Consider the following 13601-nt stretch of genomic DNA (forward strand, 5'->3'; position numbering starts at 1 on the left):
ACTTTTCTGTTTGGTATTTAAAGCCTTTTACAGGTTGGGCCCAGGCTGTCATTGATACATCACTACTCCTTCTGCACTTTATGATTGAGCCAAACTAACCTCTGTTTCTCACCCTCCCATCTTCATGCACATTCCCTCCTCATCTCCCCGCCAGAGTCCCTCTCCTTCTCCATAGCACCATCTTACCCACAAAGCTCTTTCCATTTCCCCCAATGGCTACGATGCCATTTGTTAGCTGTCTCATTTTTATGCTGTACGTGTTTTCCTATATTGTTGTCTCCCCAATATAATGCCTTACAAGTAGGGACTGCACTTGTGTTCCAGAACTTAGCACAAAGCCTGGCACACAGCAGGCACCAAAGAAATGTTTATTAATTAAGTGATTGAAAATGCTTGTTGGCTGACTCCACATCAGTGCCTAGCACTTTGTGATTGATTGAAAATGTTTATTGATCAGGTGTAGGGGCATCATAGATTCAGGTGTAGGGGCAAAGAATGAGCTCCTAGTGCCGTGAAAAACCACTCTTAGTTGGGGAAGATTTCTTCAAGGAAATGACACCTGGGTTTGGCCTTAAAGAAAGTGAGAAGCTTCACAGGACAGACGTTAGGCAGGCAGATGAGGACATCCATCGCAGGTGTGGGGGCGTAGCATGAGCAGAACGACAAAGAGGAGAGAAGGGGGCAGAATGAGAGCTGACCTTTCAGACTATTCCATTGTGATTGGGACTCATGGTATCTGAGATGAGACTGAAAGATAGGCTGGAGCTAGATGGTTGAGGGCCTTGAATGCCAGGACCAGGAATTTTTACTTTATTTACTAGACACTGGGAACCACTTGGAGGCTTTTTTTTTCTATGTGTTAGGAAAAATTCTCAGGCAGTGCTATTAAAGAGGGATTAAAAGCAAATAGATTGGAGACTGGAAAACTAGATAGGTAGCTTAATGATTTGAGAAGAGAAGAGGCCCTGAGCTGGGGGGGTTACAGTAAGAGTGAAGAGGAGGGGATGAATGGATGGATGGGAAAGCTGGAGGAGATTCTGGGGAGAATCAAGGATCTGGCACCTGACTGGGTGTGCAGGGTGAAGGAGGCAAAGGAGAGGATGGAATCCAACATGACTCAGGAACTGATACAGCGCAGACTGCTGCAGAGCCCAGTCAGGCTCCATCGTTTGTTAGCACATCTCAGAACCATCTGTGTAAGCAGTGGCAATAGCTAATGTTTTACGTACTGTGGGAAAATGATAAGGGCTGTGTACATTATTCAAGCATCTTTGATCTGAATGTAATCTAAACTTTTTTGTTTCATTTGTTTTGCAGCGGAAACGGAAGCAGAGTACCCAAGATGAGGATGCCATCAGCCTGTGTAGTCTGGACACAAACGTAAGTCATGTCTCTCACTTCTCTGGGATGTCTGCATCTTATCTTAATTTCATGGAGCCTGCTCCCTGAACAAGGTTCATGAAATTGGAAGTTTAAAACCTGCCTTGGGTGGTGGCAGAGAGAGACCGGACAGTGGTGAGGGCCTGCATACTCGCACTCCTAAAATGCGTCGCCAGCTCAGGGGTTGGAACGTAGAGAACTTAACATCAACACGGCCAGCCTGTGGCGGCCAGGTAATGCTGAACTCGCAGGTTTGTCCTTTGGTTCCTAAAGCTAGGCTTCTGCTGGGCCATGGAGAGGACCAAGGCATCTCTGGGGCCAGTGATGAAAGAGAAAGCCCTCCAGACGTGTCTGGGACCCCACCTGCATCTTTGTGTCCAGCTTCTTCTAAGGGCATCTTCCTTGGCACCACTGCCTGGTATAATTGGGTAATAATTATAATAATTATATAATAGAATAAGAATATTAGCTAGGACTCAAGGACTAACTTTGGCATGATTTGATTTGACAAACTTTTGATCTCAGTTCAATTCATTGAATGTCGATTAAGTGCCTACTGTGTGCTGGGCACTGTGCTAAACACTGGGGATACAGAAAGAGGCAAAAGAAAACCCCTGTCTTTAAGGAGTTTGTAGTCTGCCCCTTTCAGTCCATCCTCCACACAGCTGCAAAACTCATCTTCCTGAGACAGATGTCTGACTATATCACTGCTGCTCAAAAGCCCTCAGTGGCTCCCCGCTTCCCTTGGCAGAGATCCATACTTTCTAGGTGGCCCCTCCGCCATCTCACCTACTACCTGCTTCCCCAGCCTCATCTCTCACACTACTCCCCATTCATTTAGATTGCCTTCCACCCAGCCCAGAGCATTTAGCCCACTTAACCCTCAGCCGCTGATCCCTGCCCTCACTCAGCCCACCTCCTCCTGCATCCACGCATTTTGTTACACTGGTAATAATCATGATGACAGTTATTCTCATTAAATATATTTTATCGCTATTTCTTTTCCCATTGCCTCGATTTCCCCTGTATCCCTCTCTTTCTCCCCTCACAGAGAGCCACGCTATATAATAAAGAATATTTTTAAAAGAAAAAAAAAACAATCAGCCAAACCAATCAATACATACATACCCACATATGTATGTGTATGTATATATATGTCTATTACTTTAAAGATTGTAACATTCTTTACAAATGGATTTCCTTTGATTTGATCCTCACTACAATAGTGGAAAATAGGTGCTATTATTTCCCCCATTTTACAGAAGAAGAAACTGAGGCAGAGAGAGGTGAAGTGACTTGCCCAAGGTCATGTAATAGGAGATTCAGGTTTTCATGCTCCTCTCTGCTGGAAAGGAGCTGTGGGCTAGTCACTTGCCTATGGTGGACCTCAGTTTTCTCATCTGTATAATGAAGTTCTTACCCTACCCTTCCCCCAGTGTGACTGCAGCACTCAATCCAACGAAGCAAGCGTTTATCAAGTTCCATCTCTAGGCAAGGTCTACGCCAAATACTAGAACTACAAAGGCAAAAAAGAAAGGGGTTCCTATTCTCAAGAAGCCCTTGTTCTATGCCAGAATTCCTTGGGATAGCCTCCTAACTTAATTTATTGGTACAGACGTCTTGGATCCTGACTGCAGAGAGGGAGTAAGCATAGCTTAGACCTGATACAGATGACAGCAGATCAGACTGGTTTGTATTCAGGATACTACAAAGCATTTGGGGTTACAGAGGAAGTCTGATCAGGACAGTCCTAGGTATACACCCTGCCCTGGAGAGTTACTAGCCATGTGACCTTGTGCAGTCACATACAGGTGACAAAGGCAGACAAGTGTGGTCTCTTGGAGTGGAGAGAAGGGGGAGGATGGGAGAGGCAGAAACTGGCCAGAGCTTGCTGAACACTTAGCTATAGAATGTGGGGGAGAAGGAACAGTTATGGGGGACTTGGAGGTTGTGGACCTAGGAGATTGGAAAGATAGCGGTACCCTTGACCAAAGCATTGGGAAGTTGGGAGCAAGGCCAGGCTTAAAAGGAAGATGAGTTCTGTTATCAACACCTTGAATTAGAGATATAGGAAGTCAGCAGGAGAGATTAGGACTGAACTTACAGATCCCAGAGCCACTGGAGGCAGAGACAGAGAACCCAAGTTCAAATTCTAGCTCCACCACTCATTGTCCATGGAATCTTGGGCCAGTGGCTAAACTTCCCTGAGCCTCAAAATGAGAAGATTACCCCAGATGGACTCTAAGACCTCAATTCCAGGTCTGAATGGATAGTCCTGTGGCAGTGAAGGAGAGATAACAGAACCCATGGGACACACAAAACCACTGAGGGTATTATGAGAGAAAACAATCATCCGATTGTCCAATGAAACTACCTTCTTATAATAGTAATAATGACTGACTTTTACAGAAGGCTTTAAAGCTGGCCAAGTGCTTTACATATGTAACTGAGTTTCAACCTCATAAATACCTTGTGAACCAGATATTGTGCTATTATTATCCCCATTTTACAGATGAGAAAACTAAGGCATAGCAAAGCAAAAGGGTTGTGCGTCTCATGAGTGTTGGAGGTAGGATTTAAACCCAGGTCTTCCTGTTCAAATGTCACTGGGGAGGCAAATGTGAGAAAATTAAACCAATTTCCTCACCCACTTCACAGTTGAAAATATTTTCAGGGTTTCTGCTGTTTAGGTTTCCTGGCACGGTACATTGATTGCAACAGTGTTTAGAGAAAGCTTGCCTCTTTCAGAGAGAATCTGTGACGAAAAGTATTCCTGCTAAAGTCAATGACTAATATCCCACTCTCATTTGTGGATAACTTAGTACATTTGTACATGCATCATCTCATTCAGAATTCACAATAAGCTTGCAGGGTAGCCTGGGTGGTTCTTACTTCCCCTATTTTTGCATTCTGCGATAGCAGCAAATAGATTCACATTTCTGTCCAGCGTCTCTGGACCTGTGATTTCAAGGAAAGCTGTCTGGCTTTTTTCATAAGCCTGACTGAGGAGTTGCCTTTTGCCTGGGATGGTTAAGTGACTTGAGGTGGGATGTGAACCTAGGCCCTGCTGACTCTAACCTCATTCCTCTGTCCATCGAGCACGCTGCCTGAGCACTGATATCACAAGAGACAAGAGAGTCATTTGTTAAGGAGCTCTCCTTCTGGCCTCACACCATTGTTAATAAGAGAAAACGTCAGAATTGGGACCTGTATTAAAATAAATATTAAAATTTTAAATGTTAAATTAAAATATTAAAAGAAATGATCAAGGGTAAAGGATAGCACTATATTAAAAGACAGGACCAAGATGATATGAAAACTCCATGTTGTAACATGTTGTAACAGCTTCAACAAACTTTTGCTTTTTTAAAAAAATGTGAAAGAGATCAAAGAAAAACATGGGCACAGACTGTTGGCATTTAGCTTAGAACAAGGGTTCTGAAGCATAGCATAGTGCCTGGCACACAGCAGACACTTATTAAAAGCTTATTGATTGATTGATCTTAACCCAGAGGCTATGAACCTGCTTTTTAAAATGTTTTGATCACGGTGTTTTACTACAATTTGTTTCTTTTGTAATCCTATGTATTTTGTGTATTTAAAAGCATGATTCAGAGGAGTCCATAGGCTTCCCTAGACTGCCCAAGGGGAGGGACCGTGACAAAAAATAGGTCAACAACGCTGGCTTTAGAAGTTTAACTAACATACAGCAATTCCTATTATGAGGAGGTCAGAGAGTCCTCCAAAATCCCTCTGCTGAGCAACATGCTTTGAGCTCCGTTTGGGGGATATAAAAGTGAATGCTGAAAATAAAAAATAAATAAATCAATTATATTGAAAATATTTACCTAGAAAAAAACCTAATCCCTGCTCTCAAGAAACTTATATTCTAATGGGTGAGTCAGTATGCAAACAGCTATGTAGATGCAAGATATTAACAGTGTAATCATGATCTTCATTGTCATAACTAGCATTCATATAATCCTTTTAAGTTTCAGAAAGCATTTTTCAAATATTACCTCATCTAATCCACACAAAAACCCTGAGCTGTAGGTGCAACTGTTATCCTCATTTTACAGATGAGAAAACTGAAGCAGATGGCAGTTAAGTGGTTTGCCCAGAGTCACACAGAGAGTAACTGTCTGAGGCTAGATTTGAACTTGAGTCTTCCTAACTCAAGACCTAGCACACTATCCACTGTGGCGCTCCCTAGCAGCAACACATATGTGATCCATCATATAAAGATGGAGAAGTGGTACCCAAGAAAATGAAGGTGAGATGAGCTACTTGACTGGTTGGTGTTTGACCAACTAACTGAGTGAGTACACACTGAAGAATTCACTACTGAATGTAGCATGGTGTTGAGAACATTGAGGGACTGATTTCTGAAGACATCTAAAGGATAAGAGATAATTGAAAACAATCTTGGCAAGTATTGTTAACAGAGAGAACTAACCCACCTGGCCTCTACAGAGAGAGATACACATACACATACACACACACGGATGCTGAATGAAAAAGAGGAACAGGGAAGAGGCAAGCCTTTTCAGGCTATTTTCATTTCTTTTTCATTCTTTCAACATTGGCAGAAAGAAATGTATCTGCATTTTCAAACCTCTGAAATGATTGATATAGGAAAAGGGGAATGGATGGAGCTCAGATACCAGGGATCACTGCTGACTGGCACATAATTTTTCTAGAACAGAAATGTGAAATTAGCCTGTGATGAATAGAAGCTGTTAAACTCTCAGTACATTTAAATGTTAATAATCTTGGCTGGAAGCTATTTATATGGTTATGTCAAATTCACTTGCCTTTAAATAGGGGTTCAGAAATAAACACCCAGTGTCGAAATGAAATCCTCAGAGGGCACATGGCTCATGATTCAGGTGTCACTACTCATTACCATAGACAAACAATGAATAATTGTTGGTAGTCCTTGACAGTTTTCATTTCAAATAATTAAAAAAAAAAATAAAAGCAGCATAACCCAATTTTCAATATAACAGTAAGATTTTTTCCCCATTTCGTTTAAGGTCTCTGAAAATTTGCTGATGAGGATAGCTCTCTTTCCTATGCTGACAGCCAAGGAAGGGAGTGGGTGATGCTTGTTTGGATAGTTTCCCAAGGACACCCATAACATATGTTAACATACACAGCAGATCTTCACAGTTGACTGAAAGGTGTGGAAGATGCAGGATCCCACTGTGTTTGTTGATTAAACAAACATTTTCTAGAAACGATTTGATTATAAATCATTTAACTTAGTTGAACAAAGTGTCATCTTAGAAGTTTAGATTTACCCATTAGACCCCCAGCTCTAACCCCATTGAACCTAATCAGATCCCTGCCAACCTGAACCTCCACTCCACTGCCAAAATGATTTTCCTGATGGGCAGATCTGACCTTTCACTTCCCTGTTCAATACACTTCAATGGCTCTTTATCACCTCCAGGATCCAATACGAAATCCTCTGGCTTTTGTAAAGCCCTACATGACCTGTCCCCTTCTCACCTCCCTCTCCATTTTTCTTTTGCCTTATTCCCTTCCACGTACACTGACCTCCTCACTGGTCTCGGAACAAGCTTCTCCATTTCTCAGTTCTGGACATTCTCACTGACTGTTCCAATGCCTGGAATTCTCTTCTTTCTCATCTCTGCCTCCTGCCTTTCCTAGCTTCCTTCAAGTCTCAGCTGAGATCTCAACTTCTGCAAAAAGCCTTTCCATTCCCCCTTAATAATATTAACAATAATTTATAATAATTATAATATAATAATATTAATAATATAATTAATAATCATTCAGTCAGGCATCTCTCATCTGTGAATAATTAAAACCATCTCCCTCCTTGTCCAGTCCTTGAGGTCAAATAATAATTTTGCCTTTCTTTGAGTCCCCAGCACTTAGGATATAGTATATAGTCAGCATATAGTAAGTACTTAATTAAAGTTTATTGATTTCATAGATTCCTAAAGTGGGTGATACTGACCCCTGAAAGGGTGCTGGAACAATCCAGGGTGGGGCAATAGTAGCCTCAGGTATAACTGGGGTTTCTTGAATAAAAATAAGGGGGCAGTGGAAGCATCAGGATAGAAAAATTTTGAAAAGTCATTTACATATGTTTCCTCTGTTATAGTGATTACACTATTTTCCAAATAAGCTCACAAAATGCAGGTTATACGGGATCAATGGTCAAGTCCACTGACAGGTCTTAACAAGCAAGTGTTGATAGGCCAGTGAGTCGTGCATTGTCAGGAAGTCCAGCATGCATCAGCAAGAATATGTGCATGTAATGACCCATTTACAATATGATACTGTATGATTAAATGATGTAATATTGTCATCAAAATTTCAGTGCAGAAAGAAACCCAAAAATTTACAATAAATTATTAAACTTAGGATGCACCATTTAAAAATACACATATATTTTTGTAATGTTTTAAAAAAAAATTAAAGAAAGTAGATTTCTGGGGGGAGGACACTAAGTATGTTTTTTTAAAGGGGGCAGTAGGCCAAATAAGTTTGTGAACCACTGATTCAAAGGACCACCATCAAACAAAACCTTTTCCATGAATGTTAGAAGTTTTTTTTCTTTCAATTCGGTTGCTGTGTTTTGAAACGTTTACAAAGTATCTCCACTTTGTTACAAAGTAAAACAATTAACTAAAACTAATAATACAGAACCCCATCCGAAAGTGTTAGCAACATTCCACATCTGTAATAGCTGCTTCTCTCTCTTTTTTTTTTAAATGAACAGTATCTATTTTCTCTCCCTTCTCTCCTCCACCCTGGAGGAGGGGAGAGGAAATAAAAGCAGATTTCTTGTAATGACTTTGCCTAGCCAGGCAAAACATATTCCCTCCGGGACTGTCCCCCAAAGTGTATGTCTTATTCCTTGCCCTAAATCCATCACCTCTCTGTAATGAATGGCGTATTTCATCCTCGGTCCTTCAGAATTATGAATGGAAGTTGTATTTAATATAGTTCTTAGAGCCTTCAAAGTTGCTTGTCTTTAGAGTGTTGGAGTTTTTATATAAATCATTCCTTTCGTTCTGCTCTTTTTATTCTTCATTGATTTACAAAAGTTCCAAATTGCCATTTTTATGGTATTGATGTTAGAGCATAAAATGTTCTTTGGTTCTGCACATTTCACTTTGTATCAGTTCATACCAGTCTTTCTATGTCTCTAGAACTCATCTATTTCCTTATTTTTCTGCTGCACAATAGTACTATATATACCATGGCATGTGGAGCCTTCTCTATTGCTGGACATCCTCTTAGTTCCTGGCTTTTTGCCACCACAATAAAAAGCCCTCATGGACTCAAAGTCAAGCTGAACTAATTGTTACTCCCCATGTGTGTTATTCCATCTCCCACTTTTTGCATGGGCTGTCCCCCACAACTGGACTTGTTCTTGTTCAGTCATTTTCAGTCCTGTCTGACTCTTTGTGACCATCTGGAATTTTCTTGGCAAGGATACTGGAGGGATTTGCCATTTCTTTCTCCAGTCCATTTTATAGACAAAGAAACTGAGGCAAACAGGGTTAAATGACTTGCCCAGGATCACACAGCTAGTAAGTGTCTGAGACCATGTTTAAACTTTGCTCTTCCTGACTCTAGGCCCAGCACTCTATCCACTATGCCATGTGGGTGAACATAGAGGGGAGGGCCTGGGTGGTTGTGAGGAAGGCCCCTGGGGAGGAGATAACCAGTGCAGTGAAGTTTTGAATGTTAATTACAAACGGCCATGCTGATGCTGGAGGAGGCTATGAGTAAGGCCACCTCCACTGACTGGGAGACACTTCTCAGCCTACTCCCGTGTTTCTGTTCATGGATGGGGCTGCCTATGTCCGGGCTCTTGAGCTCCCTATGGTACCATCACCAAAGCCTCTGACACCAGGCACCAAAGAATCATGTTGGTTTTTAATATAGAAGTATGCAAAAGAATGGGAGACCACCAGGGGTGAATCATACTGATGGAGTGATAGTATTTGGAAAACGGGAGTAACCTCAGTGCTGATACAGGTTGGTGAGCTATGACATCTGGATGAGAAATTTCTAAGGGGGTGGGCAGCTCTGGAAAATTGGGCCTATTTACTCCAAAGCTAAAAGAGAAGGGGAAGATACTTGGATGGGACCATGATAACCTAATGTTAGAAATAGGGTTGGACAAGAATGAAGAGAACCATGAAAAGGTGAACAGCAAAGAGAAGTCATAAGGGACTTACTAAAGCTGAACTGTTTACATTCCTACATGGAAAGATAATATTTGTAACTCTTGAAACATTTCAGTATCTGGGTACTGGGTGGGATTACACACACACACATGCACACACGCACACATACATAGAGACAGAGTGCACAGAGTGAATTGAAGAGGATGGGATCATATCTTAAAAAAAAAAATGAAATCAAGCAGTGAGAGAGAAATATATTGGGAGGAGAAAGGGAGAAACTGAATGGGGCAAATTATCTCTCATAAAAGAGGCAAGCAAAAGACTCATTAGTGGAGGGATAAAGAGGGGAGGTGAGAGAAAAACATGAAGTCTACTCTCATCACATTCCACTAAAGGAAAGAATAAAATGCACACTCATTTTGGTAGGAAAACCTATCTCACAATACAGGAAAGTGGGGGATAAGGGGACAAGCAGGGTGGGGGGGATGATAGAAGGGAGGTGCATGGGGAGGAGAGTGAAATTCGAGGTTGACACTCATGGGGAGGGATAAGATCAAAAGAGAATAGAAATAATGGGGGACAGGATAGGATGGAGGGAAATATAGTTAGTCCTATACAACACAACTATTATGGAAGTCATTTGCAAAACTACACAGATTTGGCCTATATTGAATTGCTTGCCTTCCAAAAGGAAGGGGTGGAGAGGGAGGGAGGTAAAGAAGTTGGAACTCAAAGTGTTAGGATCAACTGTCGAGTAATGTTCCTGCCACTAGGAAATAAGAAATACAGGTAAAGGGGTATAGAAAGCTATCTGGCCCTACAGGACAAAAGAGAAGATGGAGACAAGGGCAGAGAGGGATGATAGAAGAGAGAGCAGATTGGTCATAGGGGCAATTAGAATGCTTGGTGTTTGGGGGGGAGGGGATAAAAGGGGAGAAAATTTGTAACCCAAAATTTTGTGAAAATGAATGTTAAAAGTTAAATAAATAAATTTAAAAAAAAAAAAAAAAGAAAAAAGAAATAGGGTTGGACAGGGATGCCTAAAAGGCAGCAGTTAAAGGTGGAGGGGATCTGAGAGGTCCCTTATTCTGACCCCTGCCATTTTGCAGCTGAGGATAACAATGCCACAAGATCTTACTTGAGTTCACCTAGGTAAGGGCCAGCAGATCAGGATTCAAACTCAGGGTCTCTGAGGTCCTAATCAGAAATTTTGAAGTGTTTTTGTTTCCCAACTGCTGGACATCCATTTTTTCCCCTCCCCACCTTTGAGAATCAGGATCCAGGGTTCACAAACCAGGCCTTGGGCTAGCCCTGGCCACCTGTCTTTCAGGGAATGGCTGGTGCCAAAGGGTAGGGCTTCCTCTCCATGCCTCGCAGGAAGCTCAGTGGGTCTAGTACAATGGGATAAGGTGGCCAGAATGTTACAAGAGGGCAACAGGATCTAGGCCCATTGAGCTGGGTGAGCTAGCTGGATTCATTCCATGGCTTGGCAAGCAGTGCCTCTGCTTTATTTAAATCTCCAGGATGTAGGAGAAACCACTAAATCAGAGCTTTGGGCTGAAGGGCCAGTGACAATCACGTAGTCTGTACAGACCCAGCCGTGGCAAGGAGGGGTCACCCTACTCTCAGAAGAAAAAAGAAAGGGGCAGGTCCTGGACAACAAACACAGTAAGATTCCTTAGGGCTACCTTTCTGGGTTTGGTTAAATGATGCTTAGGGCACCAGATTGTTGATGGTGTTCATGGGAATGGATCCTTCTGCTTGGCCCCGCTGGGCAGATGATGAAAACAGCAGAGGTGCTGAGTTAGGTTGAATGTAAGGAACTACTTAAGGAAGTGTAGAGTTTTCCACTCCTGGAAGTGGGCGACTCTTCACGAGAGGTCTGAAAATGATGACTGAGCAGCCACTGCTGGGAGAAGTTATAGAGACTTTTCTTTGTCAGGGATGGCTCAGACTAAGTGTCCCCAGTTATTTCTTCCAACCCTGAGATTCTATGAATCTTTAAAATTAATTTTATTTTTATTTGTTTTCAATATCACCTTCATTCCCAAATATATCCCTCTCTTTCCCTCTAATAGTAATGAATAATTACAAGTTGTGGTTTTTATTGTATTTACACAGCACTTTAAGGTTTATAAAGCAATAGACAATGTTCTCTCATTTGATCTTCACAGCAACCCTGTGAAGTAGGTGCTGCTATTACCCCCATTGCACAGATGAGGAAACAGGCTGTTGTAAGCCATCCATTTTAACAAAGAATAACATGGAAGAGAGGAAAAAGCTGTTCAAAAGAAATAAAAGAGTGACTGAGTCTGACAGTGTGTACGATAATCCCACCCCTCGTCCCCTACCTACATAAAGAAGAGAGGGATATTCAGTTCTTTGGGACCACACTCCATCATTTCACAGTGTTAAAATTTCTTTTTTGTTGTTTTTCTTTCCACTTATGTTTGCAGTGAATATCGTTTTCCTGGTTCTGCTTACTTCACTCTGCATCAGGTCACAGAAATCTTCTCACCCTTCTCTATGTTCTTCATATTCATTACTTGTTATAGCATAGAATTACTCCACTACATCTCTACACAATTTGTTTTGCACATTTTCTAATGGATGGGTATCTACTTACCATTCTTTGCTACCACAAAAAGGAGTTAGAAATGTTTTGATGTTTAAGGGACCCTTCTTTTTGTCACTGGGATGTGATTCTGTGATTCTTAAATTGTCTCTGCGTGTGGAGGTGGAGGGAGGAAGGGTTGGCAGTCACAGAACTCTAAATGACTGCTGGGTATTCTCCCCCACTCCAAATGACTGTATTTACTTAAATGTGTGCATGTGGTTTTCCCAGATGAAATAGGATCTCCTGGGGGCAGGGACTGTTTTCTTTTTGTCTGTTTTCTGTAGTGCCCATCGCGGTAGGCGTTGAATAAATTCTTCTTGTTTTGGTCAGTTCTGAGTTTTTGTTTTGACCCCTGCTAACAGCCCTGGCTTTAACCTCATCACTGACTGTTTCCAAGTCCAGGCTCTCATCCCACCTTGGTCTTCCCACTAAGCTAACCAGCCTTATTTCCCTTATCTCACTGAAGAATGCCGTTACCTCTCTGGCCATGCTGAGAAGACCAATGTAGTGGATGACTGAGCTTACCTTTCCTGGCCAGCTCTGCCTTCTCCCCCCATGCTTCTCTTGGAGGACTCAGCCTTTGCTCAGGCATCCCCAAGACAGTATAGATCCTTCTCTGGGTCTTATCATTGCCATTTCAGGACTTCAAAAATGCTTTACTCATGGAGTGATTAAAACAGTCAGCAGGAAGGGGGTCATTCTTTCATAGCTTATCCTGAAGAAGGTGAAGAAAGGGCCAAGATGGCGGAGTAGAAAGACGCACATACACATAGCTCCGAACCCACAACCCATAGAACAGCTACAGGGAAGTAACTCACGGCGAATTCTGCACCCAGAGGCCACGGAACATTGGAGCGAGGGAGATTTCTGTTCCGGAGAGACCTGCAAACTTCTCGCGGGGGGTCCTTCACGCTGCGGACTGGGCGCCGGGACTGGGAGCTGAGTGCAGCCCTGCCGCGGCCGTGGCACCAATAGGAAAAGATCCGAGTGGGCTTCAGGGACGGGATCTCCAGCGGCCACGCGGGTCCCTCCACCCACAGAGGGACCTGCAAACCTCTCGCAAAAGGTTCGTCGCGCTGCAGACGCGGAGCCCAGCCCAGACCTGCCGCGGCCTCGGCACCGAGAGATACAGATCCGAGCAGGCTTCAGGGATGGGATCTCCAGCGGCCACACAAGTCCCTCCACCCACAGGTGATGGGGGTCGGTGAGAGAGTCTCTTTGGTGGGTTGAGAGGGGAGTGGGGTGCCCCCATAACTCAGGCCCCCCCCCGGGAGGTAGAAGCTGAGAGGCGGCTGCAGACAGGGGCTCCCCAAGGGGGCAGGAGCCTGGATCCATTGTGGAAGGTCTGTGCATAAACCCCCTGAGGGAACTGAGCCTGAGAGGCGGCCCTGCCCCGACCTGACCACCTGAACTTAATCTCACACTGA

The 13601-nt window shown here is 43.0% G+C and overlaps 1 protein-coding gene across 7 annotated transcripts in view; it reads left to right on the forward strand.

The window, feature by feature from the left end:
• Positions 1 to 13601, forward strand: part of ARHGEF3 (Rho guanine nucleotide exchange factor 3) — a 301074-nt gene that overhangs the window by 150572 nt on the left and 136901 nt on the right. For all 7 annotated transcript variants that reach the window (XM_072598996.1, XM_072598998.1, XM_072599004.1 and 4 more), the window contains one exon: positions 1318 to 1380. In XM_072598996.1, coding sequence (XP_072455097.1) covers positions 1318 to 1380 — 63 coding nt within the window. The remainder of the gene's footprint in view (positions 1 to 1317; positions 1381 to 13601) is intronic.

This window comes from Notamacropus eugenii, chromosome 3 (assembly GCF_028372415.1).
Source record: "Notamacropus eugenii isolate mMacEug1 chromosome 3, mMacEug1.pri_v2, whole genome shotgun sequence".
Classification (NCBI taxonomy): Eukaryota; Metazoa; Chordata; class Mammalia; order Diprotodontia; family Macropodidae; genus Notamacropus; species Notamacropus eugenii.